Source organism: Lissotriton vulgaris, chromosome 11, assembly GCF_964263255.1.
Source record: "Lissotriton vulgaris chromosome 11, aLisVul1.2, whole genome shotgun sequence".
NCBI lineage: Eukaryota > Metazoa > Chordata > Amphibia > Caudata > Salamandridae > Lissotriton > Lissotriton vulgaris.
In genome coordinates, this window is record NC_141699.1 from 193,597,742 (window position 1) to 193,620,486 (window position 22,745).

The 22,745-nt window shown below is 45.6% G+C and overlaps 1 protein-coding gene across 1 annotated transcript in view; it reads right to left on the reverse strand.

The window, feature by feature from the left end:
- SART3 (spliceosome associated factor 3, U4/U6 recycling protein) overlaps positions 1 to 22,745 on the reverse strand; it is a 651,822-nt gene that overhangs the window by 501,632 nt on the left and 127,445 nt on the right. Inside the window, exons 5-6 of the mRNA XM_086943090.1 lie at positions 16,894 to 16,999; positions 15,863 to 15,987 (exon numbers count right to left, since the gene is read on the reverse strand). Coding sequence (XP_086799216.1) covers positions 15,863 to 15,987; positions 16,894 to 16,999 — 231 coding nt within the window. The remainder of the gene's footprint in view (positions 1 to 15,862; positions 15,988 to 16,893; positions 17,000 to 22,745) is intronic.

A 22,745-nucleotide genomic window follows, 5' to 3' on the forward strand; every position in this document is an offset into this window, starting at 1 on the left:
CAGCGTCCTTCCGATACTCAATTTTTCAAATGCTATGCTTGTGTTTATCCAAAGAACACAGGTTATGACCTAATCCCCAACACATCTGGGCAAAAGCATACAAACGCAACAAGAGAATCATGTCTGGGGATTGATACAACACAATTATTTCAACAAGGGAAAAAAGATATTGTTCCCCTGTGTGGGAGCCAAGTCCCCCAGTGTTACTCTCATTTTTTTATATAAACACTCACGGAGACTTCCTTGATTCCTTCACAACTCTTTTAATCTCGTTTTTTATATAAAAATATATATTTTTTTATGACAAAAAATATTGTACATACACAACTCAATAATACAACAAAATAACTCCTAGACCTTTCTGTACTCATCCATTTTGACCCGGTTGCAAAAGAACAAATATATAAGCAATCCGAGAGGAGTAAATCCTATTACACACAAAATCTCAGAGGGCAACTTCTCCTCTACTCAATCCATGTATTGTGTGTATTCTCACATTCCTATATACATGTTTAATTAATTGGATTCCTCCTCTTCTTCTGGTCGATGCGTTTCGGCCTACTGATTCGAGCCTCATCAGGACATGGGTAACACAAACACTACCCAAACAATACAAATGAGCTTGAACAGGCATGGGGCAATCACGAAAAATTAGTTGTTCACTCAGCCGGATCTTTATCTGTCCCCTGCAATGGGTCACCATTTTGAGCTCTTCGGAAAAAGTACTCGGACAGCTTTGCATCCATACTGGTCGGGTTTCAGCCAGCGTGTAATAGAAACATTTTTAGTTCTTAAAAATCTTCAGAGAAGCAGTAAACATTCGTGTGCTACTACACAGGCGGTTTCGTCCTCGCGGCAGCCAAGAGCCATAATAAAATTAATATATTTTTATATAAAAAACAAGATTAAAAGAGATGTGAAAGAATCGAGGAAGCCTCCGTGAGTGTTTACATATAATGTTTTTGAGAGCAACACTGGCAGTCTTGGCTTCTAAACAGGGGAACAATACATTTTTTCCCTTGTTGAAATAATTGTGTTGTATCAATCCCCAGACATCATACTCTTGTTGCGTTTGTATGTTTATGTGTTGAAGCACTCTATGACTTTGAATGTTTTCCAGCTGTTTTCGATGTGTACTTCTTCCCCCTCCATGTTCCTCCTCCATTGCCCTTCCACCCACTCTCAATTGCCAATGTGCTTGCCTCACCCCACCCACTCACCCTCTGGTTGTCAGTGTACTTGCCCTAGTTCTTCCTGCCCACCCCCCATTGTCAAAGAGCTTGCCACAGACTGTACCTGCAAACTCTCTGTTGTCTGTGAGCTCCCCATCCCTTCTTGCCTCTACTGTCCCCCATCCGTGTCCTTCTCACCTGCCCTCCTTCAGTTCTGTCTCCTTGTCCCCTAACCCAATCTCCTGTTTGCTTTTTTCCATTGGGAGAGTGGGTTGGGGATGAAACAAGACGGAGGTAAGGAAGGTGGGCAAGTAGTTTTAAGCACCCATTAGTAAATGCATTAGGTTTCGCCTTAGTGATTAATAATAAGCTTTTTTATTGTAAGTTGGTAGCTTGCGGAGTAGTTGTACAATATAAGTTACAGAAAGTCTAAGTGTTATAACTTGTTTATGTACAAAAAGGCAATATATTGTGCTGTTACTAATGGTTATAAAGCGGGGAGATTAGAAAAATGGTGGAGGACAAAGATAATAAAAAAAAATTTACCCAATAAGAATGCTTGAAAGTGGTACAGCTATGGGGAGAATAGGTAAAGGTTGAATGAAAAATAATATAAGTACAGCTTAAAAGCTGTTTTTGAAAATCCATAAAAACGAGATTACGAAAACCAGATGAAAAGGCATTGTTTGGTTATTGTCCATTGTTAAGATAAAGAAATGAAAAAGTAACTTATATTTTATTAAATGAGCATATGAGCAGCTGTGCAATATAAGTGAAAGAAGCACACTGAAAGTGAGACTGTTGTATAGAGATGGGCAAGTCTTTTTTATTAGAGATTTCTCTTACGAAGTTTTTTATTTTTTATTTTGCACTGCACATTTTTAATGATTGCAATAAAAACGTAAACATGAACATAAACTCTGAAAGAATAATAAACCTATAGTACATATTTCCACTTGCATTGTGTAACTTATGGTTTACAATTTTTCTTTATTTAAACAGCACACTGATAGTCTCAATTATTGTGCTATATACTTTGAAGTTTGTAAGTTCTAACAAAGACTATTTTATTTTAAAGGTATTTGTTATAACAAGTCCTGGTGCCACTGCACCTGCAGCACCATTTAAATCATGACCCTGGTGCCTGCTTATGCCCCTTTGCCTGTTTTAAGAACGTGCAGCTGGTGGTATTTATATTATATTACAACGAAAATACAGAAGGCTGTTTAAATTACTTTGGACAACTCAAACCCTTTTTAGCAATTAAGCTAAAACACCCGGTGTAAAACAAGCTAAATCCGACAAATCGTTTGCCTCTTTTAAGAATGTGCAGGTGATGTTCCTTATATTATATAACAACGAAAATACAGGAAGCTCTTTAAATTACTTTTGAGAACTCAACCCCTTTTTAACAATTATTAAGCTAAAATACTATGCATCAAAAGTATGCAAATAAATATGAATGCATTTTACATCCATGGAAAGATGAATAGCTGAATACTCACTATTAGGAAATAATTGCTGCTTTAGTTTAGAGAGTATCATGTTGCTTATTCATTTGGTCAACGGAAAATACAGAAAACTATATAACATGTTTTTGGCGCTAGAAAAATACAACCTGCACAATAAAAGCCTGTCCGCCCTGCTTACTCAGCTAAACGCTGTGTTAAAAAGTAGAGCACTCACACCAAAGAAGAAAAAAACTTTTTTTATTTGAAAGTATTCCAAAATAACAGATACCTTCCGAAAAAAGAACAGCAGCACAAATTTCCGGCACAACGTAACAATGCCCAGAAGCTGGAATTTAAAAATTCACTGCTCTTGAAACTATACAGTCTACCTTCCCAGCAAGTACAAGGAACAGACTGCAATCACACAACTCAAAGAATACTTTTAGAACAGCCACATGGCCGTGTTTACAATCCAAGACTCTGTGGCAGTTGTCTGGCGCTGTAAAGGAATACAGAAACTCTCCCAACGGATAAGGAGGATAACACATCCCTTCAGAGCACCACAGATCCTGCTCCTGTAAAGCACTGAATTCGCTTTGTTCAGGTTTAGAGTACATAATGCGTCAACAACAAACACGACACAGTAAAAAAAATCAATTTTATTAGTAGAAGATCGTAAAGAATGTGAAAATTAGTTAAAAGTTCCACCCACTAAAGCAGAGTTAAACAAGCCTGTTTTAAATGTGTGCAGCCAGGGGAAGATAAGTATAGGAAAACAGAAAATGCTGTGCAGCCTCAACGCAAGAGAAAAAAAAGTCCCACAGCTTTTGGGCCCTGTGCCGCTGCACCTGCTGCACCTTTCAAATCATGACCCTAGTGCCTGCAAGAAAACTGCACTTGTGACTGCCTGTTTAGTTGTAAAATATAGCAATAGTCGGTGTTTAGTGGGGGTTCCTAGAGCTTTTGGTACTGGTGCCACTGCACTTACAGCACTATTGACATCATGACCACAGTGCATGCTAGTTAACTGCACTTATGACTGCCTGCATAGTAGTAAAATATAATACTGTAATAATAATACTGTGATTTATAGAGCGCGAACAGCTACCTCACAAGGAGGTGTCCCGGCGCTAAAACGTACCACAGAGGTCCAGGGACAGGAGTGGAAGACCTAGCGAGGCTGGGAGAAGAGCCAAGTCTTTAGCAACTTCTTAAAGCAGGGTTCAGATGGAGCCTGCTGGATTGCTTGAGGTAGGGAGTTCCACAGCGCAGAAACATTTGCTGAAAAGGTGCGACCACCAAGGCGTGCCTTTTTTGCTCGTGGGACAGCCAGCAGGATTCGGTCATTAGACCGTAAAACACGGTGTTGGGTATACCTTGGAAGGCGTTTTTTTAGGTAGAGTGGGCAGGAGCCATGCAAAGATCTGAACGCGAGTGTCAGTGCTTTGAATTTTATCCGGTTGGCGACAGGGAGCCAATGCAGGGTTCTAAGATGCGGAGAGACTGACTGTTTGAAAGGAATTCGCAGTAGCAGCCTCGCAGCCGCATTTTGAACTACCTGCAGTTTATGGGTTAAGAATTTTGGGAGGCCCAGGTAAAGACCATTGGCGTAGTCCAGCCGTGAAGTGACAGTTGCATGGACTACCATTTTTCTGCAGCTCTCGGGGAGAAGTTTAAGAAATTTACGGAGGTTTCTTAATTTACTTAGGCAGCAGCCGGCCACTTGTTGGATATGGGAAGAGAAAGACATCTTATCATCCCATCTCACTCCAAGGTTTTTTGCCGAATGACTGGGCAAGGGTGAGGGACCCATTTCCACCGGCCACCATAGCTCTGGGGCGGGGACAGGGCCTTTACCGAAGAAAATGACTTCGGTTTTATTGGCGTTTAATTTAAGTTTGTTGGTATTCATCCAGTGTGCAATGTCCTGGAGACAGCCTTTAAAATTTGCAAAAGATTCCTGTGTCATTTCCGTGTAAGGGAATACCAACTGGGTGTCGTCGGCATATGAAATTGCCTTAACACCCCAGTTGGCAATGAGCGTGAAGAGGGGGGCCAGGTAGATATTGAATAAGAGAGGGCTGAGGGCCGAGCCCTGCGGGACTCCACAGTTGAGGGTTTTAGGTGTGGAAGAGATCGTCCCGAGTGCCACCTTCTGCGTTCTCTGAGATAAATACGACTTAATCCAGCTCAGCGCGTGGTCTTGAATGCCTATCTCTGCCAGCCGACTAAGTAATCTGGCGTGGTCCACCGTGTCGAAGGCGGCCGATAGATCCAGGAGTACCAGCATAGCTGAGCTTCCTGCATCCATCGACCACCTCACTGACTCGGCTACCTCTAAGAGCGCTGTTTCAGTACTGAAACCGGGCCGGAAGCCAGACTGAGTTTCATGGAGAATGTTGCTGGTTTCCACAAATTTACTCAGTTGGCGTTGTATCACTTTTTCCAGCATTTTTCCCGGTGCGGCTAGAAGGGATATTGGGCGGAGGTTCGTCAGATCATCTGGATCCCCATTTGGTTTTTTCTTTAGGGGGAGAAGCGTGGCAATATAGCAATATTTGGTGTTTAGAGGAGCTATGACAAATTTTGGCCACGGTGTCACTGCACCTGCTGCACCACTAAAATCTTGACCCTATTGCCTGCAAGGTAACTGTACTTGTGACTGCCTGTTTAGTAGTAAAATATAGCAATATAAGGTGTTTAGGGGTATGCCTCAAGCATTTGGCCCCAGTGTCACTGAACCTGCTGCACCATTGTAATCATGATGCTAGTGCCTGCTAGATAACTGCACTTGTGACGGTCAGTTGAGTAGTAAAAATTTGCAATAATCGGTGTTTATTAGGGTCCCTAGACCTTTTGGCCCCCGGTGCCACTGAACCTGCTGCACCATTGAAATCAAGCTCCTTTTAACTTAAAGGTAAATGCAAATTGTGACTGCCTATTTAGAAGTAAAATATAGCAATATTAGATGTTTAGAGCGAAAGATAACAAAAGGTAAACAGTAAACGATATTCAGCGTTAATAAAAAGAAAAAAAGTTTGAACCACCAACGCGGATGGGAATGAGTAGTTAGGCCACAGGAAACTGATAAGAAAGACACAGAATGGAGAACAGCCTACAACCAATGTAAACAGAGGAAAGTAAACTGGCAAGCATATGGAACAAGCAAAAGTGAAGGCAGGATGCAAGTCCCTTTTAAGATATATGAAGAACAATAGATTTCACAAGCACAGCGCAAGCGCTGTGCATGCGAAATCTAAAAAAACATTACAGACAAGTTGGTAGTAGTGGTTAAGGATTGCACATATTCGAACAATTTACATGGAAAATATTTGATAACAGATCATCAAAAAACAATAACTAGGTCGGTGCTACCTTGATACCCAGAGCCCTACTATTAGGGGTGCCAACACACACTGGTTACCAAAGCCACCATGTAAACAATATAAACAAAGACATCAGAGCACTCGGTGGAAGTCCAAAAAAGTTATTCCTTAAAGTACGAATCCTTGCAGTTGTTACAAACCTGTAGTTTATTTCAGAAAGTAATTGGGTATTTGTGATCATCTATACATGCGTATTGAAAAACAGCAGACAACAGTTGACACATGTTTCGTCACAAGGTGACTTCTAGAAGGCTAACAAGAGGTCAAGTAATGACGATAGACGTTTCGTGAATAGCATTTGTTACCACCACGCATCGAAAACCACACATGGCTTGACAACGCAGTCAATACCATGAGTTCCATTACAACGCAAGTCATTACACCAACTTGCTTAAGGGAAGCATAAGTGCAGACTGGATAGGGCATGGAAGAACGACTGTTCTCAGCTTCTGGTTACGCCTTGATTCCACTCTAAATTATTTTGGTTACCTGTACAGCATTTTCAACCCCACTAATGCCCTCTCAAAGCACTTGGGGGGACTGGAAAGTAGATCCAGCAGAGATGGGGGGTCACGAGTACACAATAAAGGAAATGTGGATGCAGTAATCTTCCATGAAATGCTAGAATCAAACAGGATGCTTCAGGAGACTAGCAGCATCCGGTGGGAGAGGGGGTTCAAGTATTTGCCCACTTTCAATCCAGGATAGGGAATCTCGGTATTACTAGCCTCCGTTAAACAACTGATACTGTTCTTGAAAGTACCCTTTTGAAGCTAGGGTGTACTTCCTAACTTGGCATTATGCTCTATTCCATTGTTCCTTCTTTTATCGTTTCTTTGATTTTCTCCCCCTTAACATTTCAATGCGCGCCTAATATCAGAGTTTCAGCTGACTGTTTGGCATTTTTACATAGAGATATTCAGAATGTTTTAAGCATCGGTCTTCTGAACAAAGTAGAGACCATCTTTTCGGCGTTTAACAAGCTAGAAGTAGTAGGGTGGGACACAGCTAGAGAGGAACTGAATCCCTTGACGGTGTTCTCCTATACTTTTGATAAGTTTGAGCCACTATCATTGGAAAAAACCCGCAGCCTGCTCGTGGCAGTTAGTTCGGGTCACCTTATGACCAATGCCGGGCTAAAGTGGCCAAACTATCCATGGAACCAGTAACCCTTGCACTTCTGCCTATTTTTAACGCAGTGATGGAAACAGGATACTTTCCCGAACTATGTAAGGTGGCTTCGGTTTAGCCCCTCCTGAAAAAGCTAAAGTGACCAAACTATCCATGGAACCAGTAACCCTTGCACTTCTGCCTATTTTTATCGCAGTGATGGAAACAGGATACTTTCCCGAACTATGTAAGGTGGCTTCGATTTAGCCCCTCCTGAAAAAGCCGTCTGGATTCAGAGGACCCTAATAGCTTCCGTCCGATCTCAAGGCTCCTTTTACCAGCCAAAATGATAGAGAAAGCTATGAACATACAACTTCGTGCTTTTCTTCATGAATCCCAAACCTTGGATCCCACCCAATATGTTTTTAGAGGGGGACATAGTACAGAGTCAGCCCTCATCAAGGCCACGGATGAGATCAGGAGGGCAATAGATCAAGGTGGGAAGGCCGTCTTGATCCTACTGGTACGTCCATCATGATCTCTTGATGGACCGGTTAGGGGCATGTGGAGTCCAAGGGCAAGCATGGAAACTCCTTCAGTCATTTTTAACAGAGTACAAATTGTATCCCTGGGAGACTTTCAATCAAAACCTTTTGTCTTACCATGTGGCCTCCCTCAAGGGTTATCGTTGAGCCCCACATTGCTTAATGTATATGTCCCACCTTTGGCTCCCATCATTAGCACGTTTGGTTTTGGTCTCACCACCTATACGGACGACACCTAAATTGTGGTGTCTCTGCTTCGAACACAGGAGGCTGACACAGAGAGGTGTTTCCAGGACTGTATGTAATCTGTGGGCAGCTGGATGGTGAAAAATTGCCTAAAACAATGCAGGCAACACGGAAGTCATGCTATTTGGGAATGACGTCAGTTTTTAAATCCTGGCGGCAGTCTTCTATGGGCCCTACCCCATACCTGTGAAAAAAGGTAAATAACCTGGGAGTAATAGTAGACCAGAGAGTGAATTTTGGGAACCAAGTAAATGCAGGTTCCTCCTCAACTGCTTATGTCCTTAAAACAGTGAAAAAAATACTTCAGTTTCTGCCAGCTGACAGCAGGCAGACGGTGGTTACTGCACTAGTCCTGTTGAGGCTGGATTATTGCAACGGTCTCTATTTAAACATTCAGGAACGCTTTATGAACAAAGTTCAAAGGCTACAAAATGCAAAGGCTACAAAATGCGGTGGCAAGGCTACTCAAGAAAACGCCCAAGTTTGCCCCAATCTCTAAAGGAATTAAAAAACTACATTGGCTCCCGGTAAGGAACCAAGTGTGTTTTAAATCCCTGTGCATTGTTTTTAAAGCACTCCAAGGAGTCAATCAATCAATCAGTGACACTTATATAGCGCGCTACATACCCGTAGGGTCTCAAGGCGCTGGGGGGGGGGGGGGGGGGGGGGGGGGTTACGGTGCCGCTACTGCTCGAACAGCCAGGTCTTCAGCTTCTTCCTGAAGGAGAGGTGGTCTTGGGTCAGGCGCAGGTCGGGAGGGAGGGAGTTCCAGGTCTTGGCGGCCAGGTAGGAGAAGGACCTTCCTCCTGTAGTCGCTCTTCGGATGCGGGGGACGGCGGCGAGGGCGTGGTTGGCTGATCGGAGGTGGCGTTTGGGAGCGTAGAAGTTGATCCGGCTGTTGAGGTAGCTCGGGCCTTGGTCGTGTAGGGCTTTGTGTGCGTGGGTGAGGAGGCGGAAGGTGATTCTTTTGTTGACGGGGAGCCAGTGAAGGTCTCTCAGATGTCCGGTGATGTGGCTGGTTCGTGGGATGTCGAGGATGAGTCTGGCTGAGGCGTTCTGGATCCGCTGGAGTCTCTTCTGGAGCTTGGCGGTGGTACCGGCGTAGAGGGCGTTGCCGTAGTCCAGTCGGCTGGTGACGAGGGCCTGGGTGACGGTCTTCCTGGTCTCGGTGGGGATCCACCAGAAGATCTTCCGTAGCATGCGTAGGATGTTGAAGCACGCCGAGGAGACGTTGTTGACTTGCCTGGTCATGGAGAGGGAGGAGTCCAGGATGAAGCCCAGGTTGCGTGCATGGTCTGTCGGTTTGGGTGCGGTGCCCAGGGCGGGAGGCCACCAGGAGTCGTCCCAGGCGGAGGGTGAAGAGCCCAGGATGAGGACCTCCGTCTTGTCAGAGTTCAGTTTCAGGCGGCTGGTCGTCATCCACTCGGCTACCTCTTTCATCCCTTCGTGCAGGTTGGCTCTGGCGGAGGCGGGGTCGTTGGTCAGGGAGAGGATCAGCTGGGTGTCGTCGGCGTAGGAGATTATGCTGAGGTTGTGTTTGCGTACGATGGCCGCGAGGGGGCTCATGTAGACGTTGAAGAGGGTGGGGCTCAGAGATGAACCTTGAGGGACGCCGCAGATGACTTCGGAGGCCTCTGACTTGTACGGTGGTAGGCGGACTCTCTGTGTTCTTCCGTCGAGGAAGGAGATGATCCATTCCAGCGCCTTGTCCTGGATTCCGATGTTGCTGAGGCGCTGTACTAGGGTGCGGTGGCAGACCGTGTCGAATGCCGCGGAGAGGTCTAGGAGGATGAGGACCGGACTACCTACAAAAACAGTTTAATTGGTACATACCGAAAATACATTTACGTTTGTTTGGAGCTAAGCTCGTTAGTGTCCCAGCCACAAAAAAGGCAACGTGGTGTGACCGAGGCTTTGTTATTGGGGCAGCCAAAGCTTGGAACGACCTACCTGTTCATAAACGCATGAGACTTGTTGGCCTTCAGGAAAGGTTTTAAAACATGGTTCTTTGATAAGTAACTGTGCCTGTGCCACTCTTGCACGACGGATAGGTAACTAGCGCCAGGACACCCCTGGGTAATTGCGTGCTTAATAAATATCCGTAACATAACATAACATGCTTGCTACTGCTGTTCTACCTGTTGCTTTTCCAAAGAACATTGTTGCTACTGTCGATTTTTCATCTGCTTTGCTCAACTCAAAATGAATGGGATGCAGTCAGAACCAGCCTCGGCTAAGATAGCGCCCAGGGCAGAGAGAAATTTGGCACAAGGAGTGTTGCAACAACGCCCGCTATATGAAGGAATAAAACAACTTTAAACTGGCTTATTGGACAGAAACACACAGGCAAGGACAAGGCTGGAGCAAGATGAGAAGAGAGCTGCTGTGGCATAACCTTAATTCTTACAGCTCCATTCACCACTCAGAAAATTGGTGCCCTGGGTCCAGCTAGCACATACTTAAGACCGGCACTGGATGTAGCCTCGAGGCAGTGCACAACGAAGTGCAAGAGCGCCACACACTACACTGTGACAATAGACACATGAGTCAATTTCTGTGGGGTACTGGGTCTCGGCCGTCAGCAGTATTTCAGCTGAGGGCTCGTCAGAGCACACCAAAGCTTGTCTCCGCACCTGGACACAAGTGCCAGAAGGGAGGCCTTCAAATTCTAACTTCAGTCACATTCAGTTTACGCTGCTACACTGCGTGATCCCAGGAGGGTTGAGGACTACAGGGGTGTAGTAATCACTCAATACTTCTTTTGGTAACATCCACATACCTTTATTGAATAAAACCCCCTGCAATACATCAGCTATTCCTCATCTTCAACCGTCCTCCAAGCAACCTCCCAGAACATGCGACACACTACCAATTAATAGCTAAGCATGGAATACCAACAATCTGAAAGCTTCAATTCATTAATTGCCACGTAGGCCCATTGTTTTCTGTGACACCCTAATACAGTCCTGATTTTTAGGCACCACATAGCTGTATTCTGGGACTTGAAGTTTATTAGGTCTCGCCTAGGCAGTCCTTGCGCTGTCTCTGAGACATGCTGTATTCATGGTATGGACTTGAAGGTCCGCCCATCTTTTTAATTGGTTCCTGTCACTGTCCTTTTTGAACTGTGGCTTTTCATTGGTCAATAGGCTTAGTGGTCCCTCCTGAATACCGCCTTGTCTCATCTTGTAATCTACCATGAGGACAACTCCTGTTACATGCGTTGTTACTCAGTAGCCTTTAATTACAGCCTCAGGGTACTACTTTCTTAAAGGGCTTTCTCCTGCCTGCTTAAAAAATATTACCAGTGCAGGCATGCTTTTCTTTTACTTGCGATCACAGAATGCGATCACATGCCCTTTTTTACACTTTTTAAATGCATTTATGAATTTTTTACATTGGCGGCACCCACACTTCACCTTTAAACATGTTAATCTAAAGCATGAGTGACTTACACACCAGTTTTCATTAAAAAAAAAACGTTTTGCACTATGGTTTCATTTTAGTCACAACTCAGATCAACAATTAAAAAGAAAAATAATTATTTGCGGCACCTGCACTTTACCTTTAAATTTGTTAAGCTAAAACAGGGTTGCCGCGATTGCTTCAAAAGTAAAGAAATAGAAAAGAACATTTTTTTCCAATTTCTTTACTTTTGCAGCAATTGCAGGACCCGCGTCTTAGCTTAACATGTTTAAATGTAAAGCGCAGGTGCCGCAATTGTAACTAAAGAAAACAAATAGAAAAGCCAAAAACAAATCCAAATTCAATGTAATTCATTTAACCTTACTTGCACAATGCCACAGAAAATAGATACATGTATCCTTTGATAGTCACCTTTGCAATCTAAAGGAGCTATTCTGAGACCAGGCTATATGAATATTAAGAATGTTTAAGTGAAATGTCCTACATTTTACAGAATGTGAAAGGAAGGGCTACTGAGTGATAGGTGACATCTAACAGAAATAATGGTGTTTACTCCATTTCAGGATAGAAGGGGATTGGATGTGGGTCACATCCACATACTCAGCAGTTTAGTGGCCACAGCCAATCAAAGAAGGAAGAGATTCTCGACTCTGCTTCTGGGAACTGTAATGGTTGAATTGATGCCTCTGCCAGAAGGGTCCAGAAAAAAGTCCAGGCTGTACTAAGCATGGACATCCTCCCCAGAATGGAATGAGACTTGAGCTAAGAGCATTGTGACAAGGCTCGGGATAAGATGTGTTTACACAATGAAGTAATGTCTGGTAATGCATATTTACCACTTGCACAATGCAAAAACTCACAACAAAAGTATATACTTCAGACGGCACCCCCCTGCCCGAATACAGTCTGCCTGAAGCCCAGACTATGACAGGTAACCTAGGGAGGGAAGGGTGGAGGGGGGGGGGGGGGGAATCTCCCATATTTACTGATCCCTTACCAATAACACCCCCAATACAATGTCACACCTCAGGGACAGATGGGAGGGCTGGCTTGGGTCTTTGGATGACGCTGATTAGAGAGCCGCATTGAAGGCCCCTGAAACAGTAACGGCCTCTGCAAGACTCTGCCTAGTACAAGTAATGTAAATGTAATGTAATGTAAATTGGCATTTATAAAGCGCAAACTGTCACTCCACAAGGAGTATCCTGGCGCTGAAGGACTGGCGGTGAGAGGGTGTCCTAGACGTACTAGCTAATAGCCCTGCTAATTCAGCGCAAGACAGCAGGCATCGGAGGAGTTATATATCCATGTCTTTAAGGGCTTCCTAAATTGAGTTTCGGTTTTCTGTAATCTTAGATTGTTTGAAAGTGCATTCCAGGCTTTGGTCTCCAGAAAGGCAACAGTTTTCCCTCCTTCTGTTATATACGTTGGAAGGTTGGTGGTTTAAGGAGATTGGCTGTGGAGGATCCAAGAGTCCTAGCAGTGATATAGGGGGCGAACGGTGCTGAGAGATACTTAGGTCCTGATTTCAGTGTGGCTCTATAAGTGATTAGAACAATTTTAAAAAGGATTCTTTTATGAATCAGAAGCCAGTGCAGAGCTTTAAGTGCAGCTGATGCTGAAGCTCTGCGTGAAAGTCTCAGGACCAGGCGCACTGCAGCGTTTTGGACCACGTGCAATTTTTTTATCAGATTTGTTGGCTCCTGCAAAGAGGCTATTGCAGTAGTCCAGGCACGAGAGAATCAGGACCACTGCTACTGATTTCTTTGCAGGGAGTGGGATCAGATCAAAGAATTTCTTTAATGATCTAAGGAGGCTGAAGCAGGTCCCTGCTGTGGCTGACGCATGCGCGAAAAAGAGAGTGCAGTATCAAACTGTACCCCTAGATTTTTTGCTACCTTGACCATATCTGGTGGGGGAGTAGTACCCTCTGGCCACCACATGTCCGGAAGGAAAGTTATGTCTTTCCCAATGGGGAAGATTTCCGTTTTATCGGTGTTACATTTAAGATGATTATCCCTCATGCACTGGATAACTTTTGAAAGGCAGCATTTGAAGTTCGTTTCGGCCTCTGTGTTATCGAGAGATACAATCATTGAGTATCGTCTGCATAGGATGTTACTTCAATTCCCAAGGAGTGTATGAGGAAATTAAGCGGGCCATATAAATATTCAACAGGTGGCTCAGTGAAGAGCCTTTTCTCAGTCGAGAGAAAGGTACCCTGGGTCACCGCTTGTCTGCGGTTGGTAAGAAATGATTTCATCCATTCCAGCGCAGTACCTGAAATGCCGCTGCGTTCGAGTCTTTTTAGAAGGATGTCATGCTAGATGGTATCGAACGCAGCCGACAGATCAGGACTGCTTTCCTGCCTTTGTCTGCTAGGATTTTTAGGGCATCGTGACTTTCAGGAGGGCTGATTCTGCTAAATGCTTCGGGCGGAAGCCCGATTGTTGTGGATGAAGAATATTAGCTGTTTAAATGAACTTGGTTAGTTCCTTATGTACAAATTTCTCTGTAATTTTGCCTAGAATGTGGAGTAATGAGATGGGCCGGAGATTAGAAAGCCCAGAGGGTCGATGTTCCGTTTTCTTTTTGAGAGGTTTTACCAGGGCGAGTATACTACCTACACACTGCCTCTCTTACGCCACTGCGTCTCCATCGCGCTGGGCTCAGACCTGATGCATCTTGTCCCTGCTGCAGCCTCCCACAATCTCTTTTTGAGAGGTTTTACCAGGGCAAGTATACTACCTACACACTGCCTATCTTACGCCACTGCGTCTCCATCGCGCTGGGCTCTGACCTGATGCATCTTGTTCCTGCTGCAGCCACCCACAAGCTGACTTCTATCACATGGCATGCTTTTCTCCGAGATCACGTGCTACTGGGACTCCGTAACTGGGGAACTCACTGAGATTCTAGGTTGGGAGGTCCCCCTTAACCCCATGAATGTCCAGTTGGGTATCACTGAGGGGATGGATGGGTCCAGTGCCGAAAAGCTCTTTCTGAATACAGCGCTGATGTTGGCCAAAAGGGACACTGCGGCCAACAAGCTGAACTCGGTCCCCCCCACCATGACGAGCTGGCGCAGAACGGTGGATTCGTGCGCCGCCCAGGAGCGGCCCCTGTACGAGGCAAGAGGTTGCCCGAAGAAATTTTGCAGAATGTGGGACAAATGGTTCAGGGTGGGAGAAGACTGATACTCTCAGAGCGTGCCCGAGGACTGGATTGGGTGCGATACTCTCTGTTTTTGCTTTTGATTTGTCTATCACTTTACTTACGCTGATGTAATGTCCGCTTATATTTGCCTTAACACGTCTAAATGTGTGTACAGCTGGTATTGTTATTTTTGCTGGTTTCTCACAAAATCAATAAACTTGGTTGTCAAAATAAAAAGTATATACTTGCCAGAGTACGATACAGGATTAATTTAGACTTGGATCCTAACTGCTCTTTGTGCACTAGAAACACAGCTGGAATTACAGACAACATATGCTCTTATCTAGAATTTGGAGAATTCTGAAGAAAGGTAACATACAAAGGAAAATGACAAAATGGATGGTGGAAAGGGAACCCGCGGTGTGGTTACTCAGTCTGCTACCTATCAATAAGAAAAAAAACAAAAGAATGCAACGTTCTAACTGTTTTTGTTCATCAATAAAAAGAGGTTATAAAAAAAATGATGATGTCGTGGACTGGACGTCTAATAGGCTCCCAAAGTATGCATTAGGTCAATGACACATACTTAGATGGGCCAGAGGCAAGAAAGGGTTAAGCAAAACTGAATGCGGCCATGAACTTGTGGATTTCTCAGGCAATAAATGATCAATTTTCCAACAGCAAGAATGATGCTTTTATGTAGACTATCCCCATCTCCGCCCTATTGCAAACGGTCTAATTAAATAGAATATACAAAGGCAACAGTTCATGGTTTACAGGATGGGATAAGGGATGCATACCAAGTAGTGAAATACACTTAACAGTATGATGTTGCTGCGATATGTCTTGAACTGTAATGACATTAATGCTAATAAGTGTGGTTGAAAATGACTCAAGTAGTTAGTATACATGGCAATCACCTGCTTATACTGCAGCCTGTTGAAGCTTTGAAGGACAGTACTTTTAGTTGTGAAAATGGCGTTGGAGGAGGTATCATGCTGCTATCTTTGTCAAGATGGATGGCCCTAACCCTATTACGACAAGCATCAACCTTTCTGAGCCAAAGGCATTTGTTGGATTCACCTTAATGTATCCGATTTCTAAAAACCTAGAATTCCTGCCTCACAATACATTACTGTGCAAATTATGTTTTCTATGCATGTATAATTTGCTATGTTCTATGCAAGTAAGCCTATTGCGCTAGCACAAACCTAGCTACAGAGCAAAGGAGCACTGAACAACAAAGTTGCTAGCTCATTTTCTTGGTTCTAACTCTCAAAACCTAGAAGATGCAGATTATATTCGGTAAAATGTCGCGACTAAGTATTTTTTATAACAAATGGTTTACTGAAAATCCTACTGAACCTTACCAATGCCTCTTCATGAGCTTTACAATTCTCCATCTGCTTAACTGCTTGCTTGTATTGCTGAATTACAGAATCTGGTATGGGCTTATCCGACCATTCTTCATACTCGGCATATGTGGTTTCCATGTCTAGAGCAACAAAATAAATCAAGATTTGCAACAACCCATATGTTTACAGAACAGAAATATAGGGTGTCTTACAATTCATTAGTTATGTTCAACAAATAATTCATGCATAATATTAGCACAAATTTAAGACAAACAATGTATGCTTTAATGATTAGTAAAAGTAATATTTCGATAAACTTTCATTCTGTATGTTCAAAAGTGTATAATAATCAACTACCGAACCCATGCGAGAAAAGGACATGACATCCACCGTGGCTCTGGGAACTCATTTTGGTGAGTTCATTATTATTATTACAAGTGTGTACTTTTAATACAGTTCTACTGCAATTATTACTAATTAGTTACAAAGGCTTAAATTTCAGGTCCCATGACTAGGCCTCAGAAAACATGAAATATGGTAGGTTTAGTCACATTTCTTGTAAATGGAGTAACTTGCTAAACTGAATAACAGTCGTCAATCCTATTCCAGGTGTAGTAGTAATAGTGTAGCTATTCTTCATAAGTATGGTCTGTTAGAGCATACTTTTTTCACTGCACACCACTATTTCTTATATACATTACTGACTTGTTCCGAGGGCTGAATTAGTTGATCCAACTGAATCAGAGGATCCCGTTTTAGAATAACAAACATGCAAATATTCAGGGTTGCAATTCATCTCATACATATTCTGTAGAACGAAGAAAAAACAGTCCTTGATTTTACTTTGTGGCAGGTCAACACGGCCCATCACACTAATTATATGGAAATTTAGGTTTCAAACTAACAGGCTTTATTCACATTTTGAGGCTTTCAGCTGGGCATTGCATTATGCCACAAATCATATAAACCTGCAACATAAGACATGAAGTCAAAATATAATTGAAATGAAAACTTAACTAGCATGGTGAGCACAAATTAGCCCCTACCTAGAAGCGGAATGCTCAGCTGTCGACGAAACAGTGCATGAATTCTTTCCAGCTGTTCATTCAGCATCTGTTGCTGCTCAGGGGTTGGAATGGTGCCAGGTGGAGGCTTCAAATAAAGGAAATGAAAGGAAAAACATGTATTCAGAATCTGCCATGTAAAGTTTTACAGTTCAAAAATGTAATGAGAAGTTGAAGGAGCACACAACGAGGAGATCACATGTAGATCTTTCAAAAACATTTCCTCAAGTGATGCCATAACAAGGGAAAACACCACTGTCTTAGAGCAGGTGTTCAATTCATGTGTCTTCTACGGATAGGACACAGCAAAATAATGGATAATGCATTATCATATGTGACCCACAAAGATTCTCAGCAGCCTTTAAGGAACAGACTTCACCTGCCGCTGGTAATGTTATGCAAAGTGTTGCTATATGGTGCAAGGGTTCCTCTGAAAAAAGTCAAAGGCCTGTCCACAAGGACATGAGACAATCAATGGGTGCCAGTGTGGAGACTAAAGCTTACAACTAGTATTCTATAGTAACCAGTGCAGGTGCAAGCCGCGGTCTTAGGCAAGTGGCCCTTCAGATTTAGGGAAGTCAAGGAGCTAAGGCTTGCTACAGAAAGTTGTAAATGCACAGGTCTTTATAAAAAGAATGTGCCACTGCTTCAAAGAAGAATAGGACTTCATTTACAGGTAAAGAAAATGAGTGCGTAGAAACTGCACTTTTGTGTGTGTATTTTAAATTTTGTATTTTACTAGATTTGTCATAATGTTCTGTCTCTTGGTGACGTGGTCTGATAAACACATTCTAAGGCATGTGCTTTAATATTTACAAGAATAAGAAATATTGAGAATCTCCAAATGATATACATGACCTTTAAATAATGTCATGGAAACATTGCACATCAACTGAACAAGAGCTAAAAAAAAGCCAGCTATCACAAATGAACTGCAGTGTAGAATTGCACAACCAGAGGAGCAATTTTAAAACTGTGGCATCACGCCTACCACTGTAGGCCTAAACTGCTGTGAAACCAAATTGCAGCAGCTCTGTGTCAAAATAATTTTTTAAACACTTTTAAATGTCTATTTTAGACATTCTTTTAGCTGCATGTGAAATGTGCATTGGAGGCCAAAAGAGCTAGGTGAATAATTACATAGGTGATACATGCTCAGGCGATATCTTATATTGTTTTTGCAATTACAGAATTCTAAAATGCTACTCACCACACAAGCAACTATCAAGCCTTGCCATCTGCAAAGGCCTGTTTGGAGTGCAAAATACCCAACTGTCAGTGAGCTGTTTCTTCAGAATTAAAATAAAGTTAATTCATTATTTCGATTTGTAGGTATACATGTGAAGTATTGGGGGGGGGTGGGGGGGGGGGGGGGGGGTTCTACAAATTGTCCATTTCTGCCTGACTCGTGGTTGGTCGAAAAACGAGGCCTATCAGGCTCCCCCCTTACGCAATGACTCGTGCAGAGACAGCTGTTAAACTTTCACCAGGCAAGAAGTGGCCTTGATTGGGAGCACAATGGTCAGCATCACAGCCTTTGTCAATAACGGGGTTGTGGGAGCGGCGATGCTGACTGAAGGATTCCAAAGAGTAACTCAGAAGTATGTCGATTACAGAAACATCCACCTACACTTACCTTAGGAACGTGAAGGAAGAGGAGGAAAAAAGCGGGCATGACATTGCCACGCAAAGATCTGCAAGCAAATATCTAGGGGGAACAGCCGTTAGAAGTGGCCTCTTCCCAGACAGCTGGCTCATCTCAATCATGGGCCTGTCACCAGGCGGGTCGCTCCCCCACGCCACCACACATCCCTCATGTGTGCCCGGTGACGCTGCTGCCGCTCAATCTGGCTTGCTCCTGAGTGATTCTTTCTCTGTGCTCCCTGTACTTGCTCCCCTCTGTGCCTCGCTCTGCCTTGTGTTTCCCCCGCTCTGTGCCCCCACCTGTTTAGTTAAATACCGTTGTTGTTGCTGTACTCTCGTGTGCCCCACTGTGCCCACTTGTTGCCTTCTGTACCCCGCTGTGTGCCCGCTCGCCCCTGTCCTCGCTCTTTCCCGCCGCTGCGTCCCCAGCTGCTCCTCCCTCCCACTCCCCCTTATATAGGGTCCGCGCCACCGCTATGAACCCAGCACCCTCCACGCACTCGACACCGGATGGTCACGCACCTATTGCCTGGCCACTCCGAAGCGCACACAAGGACCCTTCTCCTGCTGGAGCTGCAGCTTCACCAGCATCTGGCCCGCCAGCCCACCCACCGAAGACCCCAACTTTCTCAGATGCATCCTGCCCAACACCCTATCCGCCTGCAAACAGGCCGTCAAACTCTGGGACCTACTCGACACCAATGCCCCAGACGTCGCCTTCCTGACGGAGACCTGGCTAACCCCCACCTCGGCGCCTGACATCGCCATAGCCACCCCAGAAGGCTACAAGATCACCCGCAAGAGCCGCACCTACGGAGTAGGTGGAGGAATAGCCATCAACCACAGAAACACCCTCAAAATCTCAACAGACACAGACGACACCCTCAGCACCGCCGAACACCTGCACTTCAAGATCCACACCGACCAACTCCACCCTCAGAGGCACCCTCGTCTACAGACCCCCAGGACCCCGACCCCAGTTCAGCGACTCCATGGCCGACTTCATCAGCACGCCCGCCCTAGCCTCCACGGACTACATACTCCTCGGGGACCTGAACTTCCACCTCGAGAACAACGACTACTCCAACACTTCCAACCTGATCGACAACCTGGGACTCAGACAACTCGTCACCACACTCACTCACTCCGCCGGCCACACGCTTGACCACATCTTCTCAGCTAGCACCCACGTCTCCTTCGACCGAACCACCGAACTCCATTGGACCGACCACCACTGCATCCACTTCACCTTACAGAAACCCACCACCGCACCAAGCCGATGCCTCGCCGCAGTTGGGGCAAGATCACAGGGGACCAACTAACCACCGCCCTCGCCCAGAGCCCACCCGCAGACCCGACCGACCCAGACGCCGGAGCCCGCAACCTCAGACAATGGATCAACGACTGCGCCAGCACCCTCGCCTGCTCAAAACCCCCCCCCCCCCAACACCCAGACCAATAAGAGCCAGCTGGTTCACCGAGAAACTCCAGGCCTCCAAGCTAACCTGCCAAAAACTGGAAAAAAAACTGGACCCTCGAAAGAACACCGGAAAGCTACAAAGCCCAAAAAAACGCCACCCAACGACACCACCAACTGATCAGATCTGCCAAAAGGACCACCTTCAGGGACCGCATAGACAACAACGCAGACAACAGCAAACAGTTCTTCAGCATAGTGAAGGAACTGTCCAACCCCAGCTCCAACACCGACGACATCCCACCATCACAAGACCTGTGCGACTCACTGGCCACCTTCTTCCACCGCAAGATGGCCGACATCCACGACAACTTCGACGCAGTCACCACCCTGGCAACCGCCGGCACCCCCGCCCCCTACCCACACCAACCACCTGCTCGCCTGGACCAACATCAACGACACCATCAAGATCATGAACAACGTCCACTCCGGATCCCTAGAGCACCCCTGCCCGCACCACATCTTCAAAAAAGTCAGCAGCACCTTCGCACCCCATCTCCAAAAAACCAACAACATCTCCTTCGAGACAGCGACCTTCCTGGAGAGCTGGAAAAACGCAGAGATCAACGCCTTACTCAAGAAACCCAAGGCGGATCCCAAGGACCTAAAGAACTTCCGACCATTGATACATGGACCGCTCGCCCACGTCGCCTGACGGCAGGACCTAAACATCATCTCCTACGCTGACGACACCCAGCTAATCCTCTCGCTCACCAAGGACACCAGCACCGCCAAAACCAATCATAACGAAGGAATGAAGGCTGTCGCCGACTGGATGAGGAACAGCCGTCTGAAGCGGAACTCGGACAAGACGGAGGTCCTCATCCTCGGTTCCACACCCTCAGCCTGGGATGACTCCTTGTGTCAGACGGCACTAGGAGCACCCCCTACACCCACCGACCACGCACGAAACCTGGGGGTCATTCTCGACTCCACATTCTCCATGACAAAGCAGGTCAATGCTGTCTGCTCCTCCTGCTTCAACACCCTCCGCCTGCTTCGCAGGATCTTCAAGTGGATCCCCACCACAACTAGAAGGACGGTCACCCAGGCCCTCGTCAGCAGTAGACTGGACCACGGCAACGCACTCTACGCAGGAGCCCCGGCCAAACTCCTGAAACAGCTCCAACGCATCCAGAACACCTCCGCACGCCTGATCATCGACATCCCGCACCGCAGCCACATCACACCCCACCTGAGAAACCTGAACTGGCTCCCCATGAAGTAGTGTGGCTCACTGGCTAGAGGCGGCAGACCCGAGAGCAGAGGACGGCCCGGGACCAGGGTTCGATTCCCGGCGCGGCAGGTTTCTGGACCAGGGTCAGCGGACTCGATAATTCTCTCGCCTCGGTGCCCACTCTGATCAGCGATCACACTCGGCAACTCTGAGCATTAGCTTGCCTCATCTTCACTAACGGCCCCACCAGACCGCCGGGGATGCCTGGTCTCACCCTGGAGATACCCATTAAGGGACCATCACTCAGGGAAGCCAGGAAGGGTTTCGCAGCGGTCTAAGCACCTTGGGACCCTACGGGTAAGTAGTGCGCTATATAAATGCCTATACATACATACATCAACAAGAGGATAACCTTCAAGCTCATCACCCACGCACACAAGGCACTCCAAAACACCGGACCAGCGTACCTCAACAGCCGACTCAGCCTCAACACCCCATCCCGACAGCTCCGCTCTGCAGACCATGCCCTTGCCACTGTCCCCCGCATCGGTAGAGTGACCGCCAGCGGCACATCATTCTCCCACCTCACCGCCAAGACGTGGAACACCCTCCCCATCTGCCTATGGCAGACTGAAGACCTCCTAACCTGCAGGAAACTCCTCAAGACCTGGCTCTTCGAACAGTAGCAGCGTTCCCCCCACCCCAGCGCCTTGAGACCCTCACGGATATGTATTGCGCTTTACAAATGCTATGATTGATTGATTGATTGATTAGAAGACCAGAACAGATTTGAATAGGTTTGCCAATGGTGGGGAGCGGGAGTTGCCATATTATGAAACGCAAAAAGATGGGTTGTCTGGAAGAGCTCCAGCAGCTGAAAATCCTCTGCTGTCATGGAAAACAACTACAATAGGGCTTTCTACGATTATCGGTAGCCATAAACAAGAAGGATTTCTGACAAGTGAAAGGAGAACTTACATTTTCACAGACAGGACACTTTGTTAAAAAAAATACACAACGGGTATCGAGTACACTGTATTAGAAGTTCTATATACTCAATGGCACTTAGAAAACAGCAGAAAGGACATCTGGCATGTTTTGACCAAATATCATGTCTGCCAAACTCTAAATAAAGCCAGTACAGAGTACAGGCTCAACCCTCTCCACCAATACAGCACAGAACTCTAAACATAACTGGTCTTAGAGGCAAGGGGGGTGGGGGTAGGTGGGGGTAGGAGGGGGAGGGTGGGGAATTATGCTTACAGTCTGCCACAAAGAAGACAGAGGCCATTGGTCCTGCTCTGCCTTTCACCAACGCTCTGGAAGTGATCCTCAAAAGGGTCAGAGAAGTTAATATCTAAAGGGCAAGAAGGAAATCATGGATAGAGGGAGACCATGAGAGATGGAATTAGCAATACCAGAAAAACTGGACTTTTGGCCACTGGGTTGTCCCTGGCTCTTTACTGGATTTTTGTATCTGATCGAAAAGAAAATCACCTGAAAGTATGAGGGCACTTAGAGGGAATCAAGTACAAC